The 18,271-nt window shown below is 31.9% G+C and overlaps 1 protein-coding gene and 1 non-coding gene across 5 annotated transcripts in view; both read right to left on the bottom strand.

Moving 5' to 3' along the window:
- Positions 1-915: 915 nt before the first annotated feature.
- Positions 916-18,271, bottom strand: part of LRCH2 (leucine rich repeats and calponin homology domain containing 2) — a 101,299-nt gene continuing 83,943 nt past the window's right edge. For 2 of the 4 annotated variants that reach the window (XM_081567856.1, XM_081567854.1), the window contains 7 exons: positions 17,698-17,742; positions 15,622-15,672; positions 13,325-13,382; positions 12,448-12,560; positions 12,138-12,275; positions 11,908-11,985; positions 916-3,650 (listed from right to left, as the gene is read on the bottom strand). In XM_081567856.1, the coding sequence (XP_081423982.1) occupies positions 3,531-3,650; positions 11,908-11,985; positions 12,138-12,275; positions 12,448-12,560; positions 13,325-13,382; positions 15,622-15,672; positions 17,698-17,742 (603 nt within the window). In that variant the 3' untranslated portion in view covers positions 916-3,530. The remainder of the gene's footprint in view (positions 3,651-11,907; positions 11,986-12,137; positions 12,276-12,447; positions 12,561-13,324; positions 13,383-15,621; positions 15,673-17,697; positions 17,743-18,271) is intronic. The other 2 variants (XM_081567855.1, XM_081567857.1) reach the window with 1 other exon arrangement.
- On the bottom strand, positions 15,165-15,293 carry LOC145537302 (small nucleolar RNA SNORA35). The gene has a single exon (XR_014076325.1). It is a non-coding gene; the product is annotated as a small nucleolar RNA SNORA35 (small nucleolar RNA).

Below are 18,271 nucleotides of genomic sequence, written 5' to 3'. Positions count from 1 at the left end.
GATATGGAAATAAACTAAGCATCCATTGATGGAGGAATAAAAATATAGTTTATATGCACAACAAAATCTACTCAGCCATAAAAAAGAATGAAATTCTGCCATTTACACAACAAGGATGGACCTTGAAGGTATTATGCCAAGTGAAATCTAAAAGAAAATAAAACAAAAACAAACTGATAGCTTTCAAGATCAGATTAGTGGTTTATCAGAGGGTAAGGGGGTGAGGGAAAGGCAATATAGCTGAAGTGGGTAAACTGTATAGTGATGGATGGTAATTAGCTTTGTGGTGGTGATCACTTCGTAGTGTATGTATACATGTTGAATTATAATGCTATATACCTAAAACTTATATAATAGAAAAGAATCATAGCCCTAGGGTATAATTTCAATTACTACTTTATAAATTATGCAACATTACTTTGTATTTCTCTGCATTAGAAGTGACTGAGATATCTAAACAAAGTTCTAGAAAATTCAACTTGCTAACTGAAAAATATTTTTTTCCATGTATTTACACATGTACATAATACATTTCTTATTTATTTAGGTAGCTACTTGATGCATACTAATGGAGCACAGTAAAAATAAATTTATTTCTAACTTTGAGTGACAGGAAGTGCAGAGAGTCCCGTACAGGATAAAGATGACATCATTTTGTAAAGATATCCAAAGAAATCTTTTTTTTTTTAAAGAAAACATTGCCTACTAAAAATACCATGATGTACAGAAAATCTAGACTAAACTTACTTCGAATATCCTCTCAAAGTCTATTTTTCCATACTAGAGAACATAGACACAAGTTATCAAATACCTACAGAAAATGGATGCTGTGATGTTAAGAGAAGAGGCAGAAAGGGAAAAAAGAAATCTCAGACTTTAATTTTTTTGTTCAACTTTATACACAGTTTCCATCGGTAATATACATTTAGTGTTCCATTTATTTTTAAATGCATCAGAAAATCAATCATGATAGATCTGTGACCAATACAAACATTTCTGAATTCAAAAATTCATTTAGAAAAAAGTCAATAAACTAGCACTTCTGTAAAGATAATTATTAAACAAATGGTAATGTATTTTTACTCCTTATTTCAGTTCTAACATATCCAACATAATTTCTTTCTTGTGCCATATAGGAATGAAATTTATCAGGAAGTAAGCTATCTACTGTATGTTTTAGGGCCTAATAAAATATTTTAGTTTGATTACTTAACATTCTTCAAATCACAAATCCAATTCAAATAATGATAATCATTCCTTATTCAATAACTGGTGAAGTAAATATATAATAACCATAAAAACTATTTTGAATAAATTTTACACTTACTCAAAAACTACTAAAAGAAATACATCAGAGACTTGGTATAATGTTTGCTTGGGGACTATGCTGTGAAACTGCCAGAGAAGTGTTCCTTTTTGTCACTCAGTAAATAAAACTGCCATGGTATGGACCTCAGATAGACCCATCTTAAATGGAACTTTGCTTTGCAATAAAGAATGTTACAGAGGTTCTGGTGTATTTTCTCTTTAAAGTAATAATTAATTGACAAGTAAGTGAAATGCAATAAGGAAATGGCCTATAATTCCACTAATATTTCAATGATACGAAACACAAAAATACTTGTAAAATAATTAACATCTAGATTAACTAACAAGAGGAATTCTACAGCATGATAACTATGAAAGCAATATGAATGATTGCTGTAGCTTTTTAATGATCACTTTATTTGTAACACTGTCAAATTTTTACATTAAAAACTAATAACTAAGGTACATATTTATAATTTTTTACTTTATTACCCAAGTTCTCACTAGAGAGTTTTTTTTTTTTTTGAGAGAGAGATTTTTGTCAACAACTTTTTTGAGATCCAACTGAAAAATAACTAATTAGTTCAAATATTTAAAGTAATAAATTACCAATAACTTAATTTTTAAAACTTTTAGTCATAAAAAGCTTTAATTCTTTAAAAGCTCCAATTTGACCCTTCGGGAATGTAAAGAACACATCTGTATCCTAAAGCCAAAACTTAATTATATGGCTTCATGCCAACTGATCAAAAAAAGTAGAGTTGCTCTTAAACCAATCCTTATTATATCATTTGGCACAATAGTTTTTACCTATTATATATATCTTTGAAACACCCAGGCCAACATTTCTAATAAGTTGCATCCATATTAAGAGGTAACAAGTGCAAATAATCACATACTTAAGATATGATACTTGCTTGACTACAAAAGTAATTATACTTAATTTTTTCTATAGGAAACTGAGTTATTCATTACAGTAATGTTTTTGAAAAATTCCTGCACTACTACCAATGTAAATTTATCCATCCTTAAATTAAACAAGGACTTTATATAATAGTATGCTTATGAAAAGATTTATAGAGTGGTCTGTATTTATTTCATCATGTTAATTGAGGATCAGTTAAGATTTACAGGATCCACAAATGGACATATTTTCTAATAAAAACCTATTCCTCAACTGCTGCTCTCTGAATCTGAATATAACCAAAGGCAGCATACTGATGTAGTAACATTCCTAAAAGTCAAGACATAAACCCAAACTTTGGCAGTTTTATCAAAATGTCCTTGATAACTAAATACTCTGCTAGTTCTCAAAAACCTTGCTGCTTTGTGTAACATTTTCAATACAGAAATAAAATACTCTTCAAATAATACATTTCAAAAGATGATTAAGTTTTGCAAAATTAAATAGCATAAATTAAGCATATTAACATCGTTTTTCTGACAACATGAAATAACCAGTTTAAGAAAACTGCAATGGACTAAATAAAAAAACACAAATGTCACAATGTGAGGCACATTTTATCCTCACACATTACTGAACTTACAAAATCTACTAAAATATTTTAAAATTCCATTAATACATAAAAAAACTGCAAAAATCTTAAGACTATATGAGAGTCATCAATTACACAGGCACTTCACAGGTAAACAATCTACAGTACAACTGAAAATATTTTGGCACCAACCTATAATACTAAAAGAATTCAATATAAAGCCAGAGTTCTGTAACTTCTACTCACTTTTTTTCTATAAAACTAAGACCAAAGACTGAAGAAATTATGTATAAACTAGAATCACAAGTATATTAAATAACTCAAATATAGAATTAGTTTTAAATTGGTAAAAAAATGATTACCTTGTCCAGATGTTTACCAGTATACTATGATAAAAAAATTAAACCTAATGTGATTATTAAATTGAAATCACATTTTAAACTTAGTATTAATCTGATTATTGAAAAATAATCAAGATTATTAGCTAACTTAGTAAAAAGAGAATTTTAATTTATCAAAAACTCTTATTAAATTGATCTAGTTTTCCCTAAAAAGAAGTTTGGGCAATTCAAAATTGAATTTTGATGTTTTAACATGATTTTTCTTAAATCTAAGGCTTGATCTAATAAAATTATTTCTGACTAGACATCCTTATTCATAAATTTGAGATATTTGAAATCACTTCAAATAAATGAAACTAGACATTTAGGATTTTTAAATGTTATGTCAAGCCGTAGAAAGCTGAGATGCCTTGGTTGTAGGTAATTCAAGAAGAGCTTGAACTGTGACACCAACTTTCACAAGACCTCTTTCTTCCAAAATATGATGAGGCAAACAGAGTCTTTCCTGAAAAAACAAAACAAATGATATCTAAACATTTGCTTTTTAATAGTACAGCAAAACCTCAGTAAGTCAGAACTGGGTTTCTTAATCATGCTTTTTATAAAACTCCAGGTAAAAATTATACAATTCTAATGAAATAAACTCTAAGATGTCTGTTTCAATAGATTTTTATGGTATGGAATTCTATTTTATGGGCTGTATTTTGATCTGAGGGTGATCTGATCTACACAATAAGAAAATATTTTAAAGTGAGCCAGTGGTGCTAGATGTTCCCTAAGCCCTCATGCTAGAGCAGAAAGAGCACTATGTTTCCAGCCAAGAGATCTAAGGGCCATATGGAGTACTAAAGATACTAAAATTCCCTGAGATACTATTTTTTTCATCCTGAAAATGGAACTGTGTGAAAAACAAATAGAAGAATCTATATATGGAAGCATTTTAGGCATTTTGTAACCTGTTCAGTCCTATACAAAACTAGCCACTCTGGTTCCTTCTACCAGGTCTTAGGTTCCATGGTCTGTGATGTATATAGCACTTCAGTACTTTTTTTGTCGTAAGGTGACTTCCCTCCAGCTTCTAGTGATGTTGTGTTGCTTCTTAGTTCAAATAGTCTAGAATTTGATAAGTAACAACTGCCTTCTCTTCTAAGTTATTATATATGTCATTTCTTCACAATTCTATGAGAAAGATGGTTTAGAAACAACTTTGCATTAGGTTTCATTAGCCTTCAGTGATCCTCTTTTAACATTCTTAATGTTTCCAAGGGTTCTGTCTTCACCCTCTTCTCTTTCTGTACTGTATCCTCTCCTTGGTATTCTTAAAGCCTCATCAAAATCACAAGGATTTTAATTAAAGATTTGCATGATTGTGTACAGCATCAAATAAATTTGGTAGCATTTTTTAAAGAAATGATACAGTCTACTGCTTCAGTTGGAACACTCACTCATCTCAGGAAAATAAGCTAGTAGTGGATAGAGTAGGTGGCAAACAGACCATTTATAGGTCCCATATGGTCCATGATTTGTTTTAGTTGGCTAGCATAGTGTTTTACAAATCTGGAACCATTACTTTTTTTTTAATCCAGTGTTTCTTGAAACATTGGAAACTTTGGCAAGATAAAGCCCCTAACCCCAAAGAGTAACAACTTATCTTCCAGCCTGATAATTTTCAAATCTTTATTTCCTGCCAAGATCTCTCTGTTGAGCTCCAGATACAAATGTCAACTTGATACAGCCAAATGGATGTCCAACAGACATATCAAAATCAATATGTCCACAACAGACCTACTTCCTTACTAAATTAACTTTTCTGTCTGTATTCTATACCTCAGTCAGTAATACACTATTCAGTCTCTGGGAATCATAATTGTCTTTCTTCCTTATTCCCGTAACTCAGTCATCAAATACTACTGATACTATCCCATTTATCAAAACTATCTTCTCATTCCATTTTCACTGCAACATTTATTGCCCTCCTAATATTTCGCTTGTTTACTCAAAAAATTACCAACATATATCAGAAAATAAAAAACATTTCAAATCAATGGCATCAGCTCCCACCTTAGAAACTAGAAAAAGAAGAGCAAATTAGAGTGGTAAGCAGAAAGAAGGAAATAATAAAGATGAGAGAGGAAACCAATAAAATTAAAAAAACAGAAAATAATAGTGAAAAAAAATAATAAAACCAAACATTAGTTCACTGAGAATTTTTTTTAATTCACAAAATCCCTAGCTAGATTAATCAGGAAAAAGAAAGAAAAATACACAAATTACCAATATCAGGAATAAAAGAAGTGATGCCACAAGAGAGTCTACAAATACTAAAATGATAACAAGGGGGACTTTATAAACAACATTATAGCAACAAGTTTGACAAACTAGATGAAAAGGACAAATTCTCTGAAAGACACCATATATCAAAGCTCATACAAGAAGAATAGACAAATAGAATAGCCCTATATTTATTAAAGAAATTGAAATCATAGTTAAAAATTTTCCTACAAAGAAAATCCCCTGCCTAGAGGGGTTCAAGGTTCAATAATGAATGTTACTAAATATTTAATGAATAAATAATATTAATTCTATCCATAATATTCAATAAAAGTGAAGAGCAGGGAATACTTCCTAACATGTTCCATGAGGTCAGCATTACCTTGACACCAAAACCAGACAAAAACTTTAAAAGAAAGAAAACTAACAAACAATAACCCTATTGATATAGATGCAAAAGGGCTAAACAAAATTTTAGCAAATTGAACCCAACAACATAAAAATAGCAGCAACAACAAAATCCATCATGACCAGGTGGGGTTTATCCCAGGAGTCCAGGTTTGAGTTAATATCTGAAAATCGACCAATGTAATTAACAATGCTGTGAAAGAAAAAAGTGTTAACTCAGTAGATGTAGAAAAATCCCTTGACAAAATTCAACATTCAGTCCTGGTAAGAACTCTCAGCAAACTAGAATCATGTATCTCATAAGGAACTTGTATCTGGAATATATAAAGAAATAATAAAAGGTGACTAATTCAATTAACAAATGAGCACAGGATTTGAAAACATATTTCTCCAAAGAATATATACAAATAGTTAACAGGCAGACAAAAAGATGACCAACATCATTAGCCATTAAGGAAAAGCTAATCAAAACCATAATGAGACCACTCCAGGCCTACTAGGATGACTAGAATAAAAAGCAGACAATAATAATTGGTGAGGATGTAGAGAAATTAGAACCCACATACATTGCTGCTGTGAATGTAAGCTGGAAAATAATTTAGCAGTTCCTCAAAAAGATAAACAGAGAGTTACCATGTAACCCAGCATAGAGCAACCATTTAACCTACCATATAACCTTGTTAATTAAGAGAATTAAAACGAGGATTCAAACAAAAACATGTTCATGAATGTTCACAGTAGCATTATTCATAATAAACAATGAGTGGAAACAGCCCAAATATCCATCAACTGATGAATGGTGAACAAAATGTGGTATGTATATACAATGGACTATTACTCAGCCCAAAACAATGAAGTACAGTCATGCCTCAGAGACATTTAGACTCCAGTTCTAGACCACCAAAATAAAGCAAATATTGCAATAAAGTAAGTCATATGAGTTTTTGTTTCCTAATGTATATAAGTTATATTTACACTATACTGTAGTCTCTTAGTGTGTAATAACACTACATCTTTTTTAAAAACTTAATTAAAAATGTGTTATTACTAAAAAATACTAATCCTCATCTGACAGTGCAGGGTTGTCACAAACCTTGAATTCATAAAAAATGCTGTATTTGTGATGCACAATAAAGTGAAGTGCAATAAACCTGAGTATGTCTGTACTGCTTTATGCTACAACATGGATAAACCTTGAGAGCATTACACTAAATGAAAGAAGCCACACACAAAAGACCCCATATCATATGACATTATTAATATGTAATGTCAAGACTAGGCAAATTCATACAGATAAAAAAGGGGAGGGACTGCTAACAGCTAAGAGGTTTCTTTTGGGGTGATAAAAATATTCTACCCTTATTAATAGTTTGCTATCCAACTCTGTGACTATACTAAAAACCATTGAATTATACACTTTCAATGGGTGAATTTTATGATATATTAAATATTTTTTTAAATAAAAAACAATGTGTGTGCCCAATCCCAGGCCTAAAAAAAGATAACTTCAATCCAAACCTTTTGACATATATAAAAATTAACTAAAATTTGATTATAGACCTAAATGTAAAACTTAAGACCGTAAAAATTCTAAAAATAAATATAGGAGAAAATCTTTGTGACCTTAAGTTATGCAAAGATTTCTCTGGTCTGACACCAAAAGTACAATCAATTTTTTTAAATGACAAATTTTATTACAAAAAATTTAAAATTTATTCTCTTTGAAAGATACTATAATGAGAATGAAAAGACAAGGCAAAGACTGGGATACAGTATTTGTAAATCATATATTGTATCTGATAAAGGACTTGATCCACACATCTGGTAAAGGACTTTATCTATAATTTATAAAGAAATCTCAAACTCAATAAGAAAACAATGCAAAAGATAGACAAAAGATTGGAACAGACACTTCATAAAAGTCATACAAATGGAAAATAAGACCTTGAAAAAATGATCATCATTATTAGTCTTCAGGCAGATGGAAACTAAAACCACACTGATAAACCGTACATACCTATTAAAATGAATAAATTAAAAAAAAACACTGACCATATTGAATATTACTGAGGATGTGGAGGAACTGGAACTCTCCTATGCTGCTGACAGGAATGTAAAATGATATAACCACTTTGGAAAAGTTTTATACTCTTAATGTTAAGCATACATACACCTCCCATATATTCTAGCCATTCCACTTTCATGTGCCTACCCAAAATTAAAGAATGTATATATCCAAAGACTGGTACATAAATGTTCATAGCAGCCTTATTTAGAGTAGTCCCTGAAACTGTAAACAATCCAAATGGCCATCAACAAACAGGTCAATGGACTGACAAACTGTGATATATTCATATAATAAAATACTACACAACAATAAAAAGGAATGACCTATTTATACAAGCAACAATGATGAGTCTTAGAATAGCTACACTGAGCAAAAGAAGCCAGAAAAAAATCATACATATTTTATCATTCCAGTTATATATAACTCCAGATGGAAAATGCAAACTAAAGTGTAATAACAGAAAACAGCTTTTAATGGTTGACCAGAAGGATTGCAAAGGGATACAAGGAAACTTTTGGGGGTAATGGGCATATTCATTATCCTGACTATGGTAATGATTTCATGGTATATGCATATGTCAAAATTCATCAAACTGTACACTTCACTTATATGAATTTACTGTATGTCAATTATACTTCAATAAAACTGTTAAAAATACAAAAATATCCTAAAAAGTTAAATTTAAAAACTGACTATGTATTACCACTTCCAAGTCAGGGAAAAACAAATTGAAGCTGAAAATAAAATCTCTTCTTTCATTACCAATACCTAGAAAGTTTTGAAAATGAAAGCTGATGAGCCACTCTTATGGTGAGGATGGGCGAGTCACTAACTTTGCCATAGAACAAGCTAGAGAAAGAAGATGAGAGCATGCTAAGTAGAATAGTTTTCATAAGACCTTTCCTGTCATTCTCCTTGCCTAATGTATAAAGAAAGTGTCAGTAGTAAGTTGGATTGTCTTTTATTTCATGTAAAAGAACAGAAATAGAGAATATCCAAGTTAGAGGGTGGGTTCTGGAATTAGATCACTGGGGTTCATAGTTTGCCTCCACTGTTTACTAAAGGTAAAGTTTTAGTAAAAGTAAAGTTTAGCAAACTTAGACAAGTTTCCTAACCTCTCTGTGCCTCAGTTTCCTCATCTGTAAAATGTGCATTCATTTAATAAATGTTGACTGAGAACCCCTCATCAAAAAACTCTTAAAACAAAAACTGACAAAACAGGAACATATACACAATGCAATAACAAACTTGAAAAATAACCTTCCTAATTTTTCTACTTTCTCACTGGGAGATTAAGAGTATAAAAAGAAAGAACTAATATAAAAATGTTTAGGAATTAAAATTTCAAAACATCATGTCAAGCATAGACAAGAAATAACTAGAGGAGAACGGCATATAGCTTCCAAATTAAACAGTAATTCAACTGATTCTCTCTATATAAATTATATTTATTTACTTGTAGAAAGAGGTTACAGTAGAATTTGTAAACCAGATTATTATGACACTATTGAAAAGAGACCTTAATAATTACAGTAGGTAAGTGTACCAAACAACACATGGTACACCTTAAACTTACAAAATGTTATGTCAATGATATCTCAATAAAATATACTTGAAAAAATAAAAGGAAAAAAAGTAAAACTACATTGTGATCTGCTAACAATTCCAAGTCCTCTCAACAGTCCATCATGTTGTTAAGTTCATAATGTTATCAAAAAAGCAATATTTTGATTTTCCATTGCAAAGAAACAGAGAAAAACAACAGAATGGGAAAGACTAGAGATCTCCTCAAGAAAATCAGATATACCAAGGGAACATTTCATGCAAAGATGGGCTCGATAAAGGACAGAAATGGTATGGACCTAACAGAAGCAGAAGATATTAAGAAGAGGTTTCAAGAATACACAGAAGAACTGTACAAAAAAGATCTTCATGACCCAGATAATCACGACGGTGTGATCACTCATCTAGAGTCAGACATCCTGGAATGTGAAGTCAAGTGGGCCTTAGAAAGCATCACTACGAATAAAGCTAGTGGAAGTGATGGAATTCCAGTTGAGCTATTTCAAATCCTGAAAGATGATGCTGTGAAAGTGCTGCATTCAATATGCCAGCAAATCTGGAAAACTCAGCAGTGGCCACAGGACTGGAAAAGGTCAGTTTTCATTCCAATCCCAAAGAAAGGCAATGCCAAAGAATGCTCAAACTACCGCACAATTGCACTCATCTCACACGCTAGTAAAGTAATGCTCAAAATTCTCCAAGCCAGGCTTCAACAATACGTGAACCGTGAACTTCTAGATGTTCAAGCTGGTTTTAGAAAAGGCAGAGGAACCAGAGATCAAATTTCCAACATCCGCTGGATCATCGAAAAAGCAAGAGAGTTCCAGAAAAACATCTATTTCTGCTTTATTGACTATGCCAAAGCCTTTGACTGTGTGGATCACAATAAACTGTGGAAAATTCTGAAAGAGATGGGAATACCAGACCATCTGACCTGTCTCTTGAGAAACCTGTATGCAGGTCAGGAAGCAACAGTTAGAACTGGACATGGAACAACAGACTGGTTCCAAATAGGAAAAGGAGTACGTCAAGGCTGTATATTGTCACCCTGCTTATTTAACTTATATGCAGAGAACATCATGAGAAATGCTGGGCTGGAAGAAGCACAAGCTGGAATCAAGATTGCCGGGAGAAATATCAATAACCTCAGATATGCAGATGACACCACCCTTATGGCAGAAAGTGAAGAACTAAAGAGTCTCTTGATGAAAGTGAAAGAGGAGAGTGAAAAAGTTGGCTTAAAGCTCAACATTCAGAAAACTAAGATTATGGCATCTGGTCCCATCACTTCATGGGAAATATATGGGGAAACAGTGCAAACAGTGTCAGACTTTATTTTTGCGGGGCTCCAAAAATCACTGCTGATGGTGATTGCAGCCATGAAATTAAAAGACACTTACTCCTTGGAAGGAAGGTTATGACCAACCTAGATAGCATATTGAAAAGCAGAGACATTACTCTGCCAACAAATGTCCATCTAGTCAAGGCTGTGGTTTTTCCAGTGGTCATGTATGGATGTGAGAGTTGGATGGTGAAGAAAGTTGAGTGCCGAAGAATTGATGCTTTTAAACCGTGGTGTTGGAGAAGACTCTTGAGACTCCCTTGGACTGCAAGGAGATCCAACCAGTCTATCCTAAAGGAAATCAGTCCTGCGTGTTCAGTGGAAGGACTGATGTTGAAGCTGAAATTCCAATACTTTGGCCACCTCATGCGAAGGGTTGACTCACTGAAAAAGACCCTAATGCTGGGAAGGATTGGGGGCAGGAGGAGAAGGGGACGACAGAAGATGAGATGGCTGGATGGCATCACCAACTCGATGGACATGGGTTTGGGTAGACTCCGGGAGTTGGTGGCGTGCTGCCATTCATGGGGTCGCAAAGAGTCGGACACGACTGAGCGACTGAACTGAACTGAATTGATTATATATTTATATAATATTGCCTTGTTAATTTAATACTATTACAATTATTACATGAAACAAGCTAATTCCTACAAATGTCAGAAAAAGTTTATCCAGCGAGGTATTATCATAATATTTTACTAAGATTTCCAAATGACATTTTAAATAAAGTTTTAAATGTTTTTCACACTGAATGCAAATCTTCCAATCAGAGTCTATTCCTAAATTAAAGGAATCCAAATATCCTCTATCAGGAAAAGTAAGAGTAGCAACAGCATCACAATCAACCTGTCATATGACCAGTAAGTTATGTTTATTCGATGATGTGCATGATTAGTAAATTTTTCTATATATGTAGCCATTTTATAATTACTTTAAAAGCAGCTTAAAAATCATTCATTAGACAGCTGTTACATTTAAAGCTGGAATTCAGTAGAAGGTGAAAAGGAAGGTATTCATGTTCAGAAAGCATTATTCATGCCTACTTGAAGAAGCCAGTTTGCATGTAATAAATTCATATTTAAATGATCATTTTGTTAGAAAAATAATTACCTGTGAGACACCCAACTTTTTACAAGCATCAAGAAAATTTTCTACATTTCTTCGACATTTCGCCATGCTAAGTTTAGGCTGTAAAGTAAGAAAAATAGTATATTTTCAGGTATATTTGTACAAAACTTTTAAAAACTGAAAATTATATTTATTGAAATATATTATTTAAAGATTGTTTCAAGCAGCTCTATCTTCCTTTAGAGAACTAACAAACTGTAGCCAAAACTTACCACTGCTGGTGATGGCACATGAATACTAGCTACAGAGCGTGGCCTTATATGATTGGCTAAATGGCAAAGAACAACCCCATCCATCAGTGCAGCTCCTATGTCATCAGGCAAAATTACTTTTAACCTGGATTCAAGATTCTATAAAAGAAATGGGTATAAATCACAGACATTCTATTTAAATATATATGTATATAACTAATCATTACATAATCTAAAATTTTAAAGAGTACTGAAAATAAAATATTCTTTTTTAATTTTCCAAGTTAAACCCATTTCTATAAAGCAGACCTGAAAGGTCAATGTGACTTACATTGCGAAGCTGTCGTATTTGTTCTCGCTCTTCCCGTAGATGTTCCATCTTTCTTCTCATTGTAAAACCTGGATCTGCTGCCCCATATTCCTGGCGAGATGAGCGGCTGAAAGCTATAAAAACAGAAATTTCCTAGCTTATTACAAAGCTAATTGGAAGGATCAACCATCGGTGGGGAAAGAGGCACATGATACAAAGAACTAGAACAAAATGACATAAAACACTTTCATTATTAATGAATTCTAAATAGTTTTTACAGAATATAATTGAAATTTACTTATCTGCATAATTGAAAGCAACAGGGAAGACAAGTGTAACAACTGCTACCACCTATACATCTTCTTACTTAAACATATGTTATTAGAAACATGATCCAGGTTAAGAATTATTATTGAACACAAATCAGCCTTTATTATCTTTAAAGAAAAAGGAAATTACTCTTGAAGGTCAATACAGTTATTCAGGAATAAAAACTATAATTCAATACCTTGCCAAGTAACATGGATCCATTTTCTTTTGGGCTTGCCAAATGCGAAAAGATCCCTTTTTAAAACCACAATATAATGGAGTGCTATAATTTCAAACAGTGTTTGGTCTGCTGGCAGAGTGGTCATTCTAATAGCAGTCACAGTAGAGTAGAAATAAGACTGCAGTATATCTAAGGCAAAAAGCTGAGGTTTCAGGAGCTTGAAGGTAAAGAGGAAGAAAGAAATGGGGAATGGGAATTGGAAAGACAAATAAGGTTAAGAGAAAATTACTTTTAGGAGAGGGGAAAGAATCTACGTGTACTTAAAACTAAGGAGTCAATCCCATTTAAGCTGAGAAACTCTAGTTTTGTATATAACCAATAGATTGTATTTGCAGAATATATATTTACCTGATCTAGGCTTCAAGCCAAAGGGACCATGTGAAAAAACATCAGTTCTATCATACTCCTAAAAACAAAAAACAAATAAAACCTTTTTTCTTTCAAAATCAAAGTAGTTATATCCATTCCAATTTTGAGAAGTTATTTATTTTTTTCCATAATTAGTGGAGTAGAGAAAGGTAAATTGCAGTCCAATTCAAATAGATAATGTTTCATTTTTAAAAGGTCTACAAATATTTGCTAATTAACTTCTCTCTCAGTATAAGGGAAATAAAAGTTATTGAAGTGAATCAAATAAACATATACTCTTTTTTTGAATGAAGAACCAGATTAAAGTTTCCTGCAAACTGGAAAAAAGTTTCAATGAAAAAATAAGTGAAATTAGTGACACTTACTATCTACTATGGACTTGACCCTTAGTGGATAATCTGAGGCAAATATATACATTCAAACTAACAGTGGCTGCAGAGTGATAGATAATAAAGTATTATTTCTTCTATCTGAATTCATATTATTTCAAAGTGCTTTCAAACAGCAGTGTATTGTGAAAAGAAATGTGGTATATTTAAAAAATCTGAACTTAGAGTCAGAAAGTTTAGACTAAGTTTTGAGCAAAACATTTAATTTTTCTGTAACTATTCCTTCACCTTTAAAATAGGATGCTGTAAGAATTAACTGAGATAACTAAAAGAAAGCACTTTGTAAATTATAAACTGGAAAGATAATGCAATTTTAATAGCATCTTATTTAATCTGTACAACAACTGTGAGTTAGAGTTTGGGCTTCAGTCACTCCTCTACCATTTATTGACTGAAGTCTTTAGGAAAACTTATCACTCTTGAGCTGTAAAAGGATGAGGATAATACCCACCTCATGAGACTGCTCTTAGGTTTAAATGTATAGGCAAGCACTTTGTTAATAGTAAAGCACTATACTAATTGTTTTTACCGTTTTCCTTTCACAAATGAAACTGAAACAATCAGCATTCTGGTGACTCTATTAATTTTCTGATTAACATGGGATAAGCAGTTCAAGTTGAACGTCAGTTGAGCTACCAAAATACATGGTCACCACCTATCCATCCACAAGCCTGTTTGTCTTTGATAATTTCAGTTAAAGTATTATGAATTTCCAGACAAAAATTTAATTTATCTAAATGTAAGGAAAATGTGTTATAAAAGCAATATAATTTATTTGAGAAAATTGGCACTGATCCTCTTCTTATTCAGCATAGATCATAAAATCATAAAAAATCTAAGTAAATAAGTCATCACCTACATTTGTTATAACTGAATGTAAAAGAAAGGATTTACAAAAGCATGTGACAAAGACTAATTTTAGAATATCCTAATTTAAACTGTTTTGAAAAAAGAATGTAAACCAGTTTACCTGCCATATAAATAATTTAGAAACCTGTTTATAAAACTAATGTCCAAGTCCATCTTAAAGTTTTATAATGCAACTCAGCCAAAACAATAAACAAACAATTCTGGCTTTTAAAAAAACTAACACCACCCATATAAAATGAAATACTGTCTAATTAACCAAAATTATATGGTGATTTTGGATCATCCAAACATTTAGGCAAAGTCCTGAATTCACCAAATAAATAAAAAATCATTAATTTACTAAAGCCAGTACACTTTTAGAATACTAAGTCATCTGAAGTAGAAGAGCTATTGTTTAGAATTTTTAAAATTTATCTCATAACATATTAAAAGCAGGTTTAACTAAATTAGAACAGTCAACCATTCAAACCAAAAGAACATTTGGTTGAGATCTCAGAAACTCTTAACTTTCATCTACCCCCTCTCCCCATGCCCACTCCTTAGGTCTAAGATGCTAGGAAAAGTGTACCCTCTTGTCGATAGGAACAACCCACTACAGGGATGTTTCCCGTGGAAAAAGGAAGTTTTTCTTGCATTGCTTTCAGACCTAATTGGTTATGAGAAAAACCAAAGGCCATTGCACAATGCTGAAGTATTTTTTTCAAATTTAAAATCTGAAAGCTACTCATCATTTATTTCAAAATATGGATGAATTATAAAACATAAAAAATTTATAAAGTAAATTATTTCATGTGATCTATAGGCATTTTTCAATAAGTAATTTAAGTGATATTCATTATGAATATTTGTACCAAAATATGGTGTTCTTAGAAGTTTTTGTAGGCTAGTTTTGTACAAATTAACCTACTATGGATTTTTAAATATGGGTGAATAAACTACATTTAAAAAAGAAAGATGAGGTTAGAGAGAAGCGACAAAGAAAACCTATGTAAACACATTTAAAAACAGAACTTGTACCTCAGATGATACTGGCGATTGTGGTGACATATTAGCATTATCACTGTCTTGCTAAAATATAAAAAATAAAAACATGAAACATGAAATTAAAATATGAATGATGATTCAGACATATAAAAGGAAAACTGAAACTACTAAAGGAAGGATCTGGAAAATACCATCCACCACCTTGCCAAAGTGTGGTCTGTAGACCAGTAGCATCAGCATCCTCTGGGAGCTTGTTAGAAATGCAGAATCTCAGGCCTCACCCAAGACCTACTGAATCAGAATCTGTATTTCAGTAAGATCCCCAGGTGATTCATAAGCAATTTAAAGTTTTATAAGTAGTATCTACTTACATCAAATATTTTCTTACAAGTTTATTTCCTTTAAATATCACAAATGAAATTCTATATTTCTTAGAAAATAGCCATGTTTTAAGATTAATTCCTGATAGGAAATGGCAGCAATATGTTATAATGTGAGACAGATACATGGATGCATGCAAAAATTCCATCACCCCAAATAATAACATTTACCTGGAAAATTACGTTTATCTAACATAAGCTTAGAAATAATGACAAAGAATTGAACTGCATAAAATACTACTAAATGGTTCATGTTTTTTCTCAATGACTACTACTAAACAAATACAAAAATCTTAACGTTTAACCTTGAATATACATACAACATACAGTATATATTCATCATCAACAAATGATTACTGACTGTCTACTATATGTCAGACACTGGTGCTAGACCCTGGGAATATTGAAACTTAGTAAAATATCATCCACTCAAGGATCTCTCAGTCTAGGGGGAAAACAGATTCATTTACAGAAGCAATACAAACTTCTCAGTACAATAATAGAGCTATGCATGACATACTACTAGGCACAGATAAGGGACACTTGGGGAAATGGTGGGGCTGATAGGTAAAGGTAAGTTTCCTGAGAAACTAAAAAACTGAGTAGATGTTTAACAATATTCCAAGATAAGAGGACAATAAGGACAAAGGCACAGAAACAATAAATGTAAAGATGAGTGCAGAAAACCTTGTGCTGTGCTGTGCTTAGTAAAAAACCTTGTAGCTCTGTATTTTTTAAGAGTTTGGTGAAAGGAGGGTAAATCGTGAATTGAGGCTGATGTGGGAAGTCGCAGCTTGATCAAGAAGAACCCTGAATTTATCTTCTAAGTGATGAGGAGACAGAGAAGGTTTCTAAGCAAGGGAATGGCCTGATCATATTTGCAATCTTTGAAACAATCATTGGCAGCGGAGAGGAAAATGGACTGGAGAAAGGGAGAAGATCAAGTATGCTATTGCAGTAGTACAGGCCAGAAATGATAAGGGCTTGTGCCAGAGCAGAAATGCAGGTGGGGAATGTATTCAAAATATTTCAGTATCCAAAAAAAAAAAAAAGAGTAGGTTTTGGTAACTGATTAGATATTGAAGCACGCAGGACCAAAGTGGATTAAACATAAAAAGGAACAAAGAAAACATCTAAGCTGAACCTCTAACCTACAGTACAACACACACTTTTTGGGTGATTCCATATCTTAAAATTAAAGGAGTTTTCAGAAGTCCTGCCAAGTATTCAACATCAAATTAATTACCAATCTGTCCAAACAAAAATACATAGAGTTACTTAAGTATTTATGGTGATGAGACTGTATCATTTCAAAAATGCCAGGCTGTTGTACAAGTTAAAATGATGAGGTAGAAAAATTTACAGTAATGCTCAAAATGTAGAAATCTAATTTTAAATGTTAAAATAGTATACAGAGTTGTGAAAAGAGATTAATAAGTTTCAAGGGAAAAATCTCAATTGACCACCATGCTGACTTAAGAAGATAAAATATGCAAGAATTTTAATCAGTTTTAATATGAATATTAATAAAATTCTAAGACCAAACTACTAAGAACATGTGGAAATTACATAACCAAATTAATAACAGTCTAATCATGCTAATTTTTTATTATTGGAGAAAACCCATGCATTAAATCAATAACAAGATGGATTATATTTTACTGATTGAGCCAATTACATATGAAAATAAATGTTTTAAATAATTCTTAATATTACCCTCTTTTCTCACCTCATCGTTTTCATTGCCACTTGAACTCTTCCTTGATGATTTATACTGAAAAATATTTAAAGCACATACTTTATTTTTCCTTGGACATGAATTCTCTAACTAGTAAATTATATATGAGGTTTATTCACATTTGATATTTTTAAATTTTCTAAATTATATGTAAAATGTAAATTGTATGTAAATATCTTTAGATTAAATTGTTTAATTTCATAACCAGTTTAAACAGTCCTACTACTTACTAATAGCTAACACAAATAGTACTTTCTACATGAAAGGCATTGTTCTAAGTACATACATGCAGTAACATTTATTTCCTAAACCAATCCATTTCCCATTCATTCAGGTTTGCTGAGTCTTGTGTTAAATCCTCCTTTTTTTTAATCCACTATATACAAAACATCAGGTCAGTTCTTTCTGAAAAGTCTCTCAGACTTCTGAATTCTCTCAACTATTAAACTATTAGTCTATTCTAGGCCTTATTACCTCATGCTTAGTCTGCAATCTCACCATTCCAAAATGTCATTCATTTCTAAGAAACCTACTGATTTTAAGAAATACTACATTACATGTATAT

This window comes from Giraffa tippelskirchi, chromosome X (assembly GCF_054371585.1).
Source record: "Giraffa tippelskirchi isolate mGirTip1 chromosome X, T2T-mGirTip1v1.2.pri, whole genome shotgun sequence".
NCBI classification, from domain to species: Eukaryota; Metazoa; Chordata; class Mammalia; order Artiodactyla; family Giraffidae; genus Giraffa; species Giraffa tippelskirchi.
This window is presented reverse-complemented; position numbering and strand designations above follow the sequence as displayed.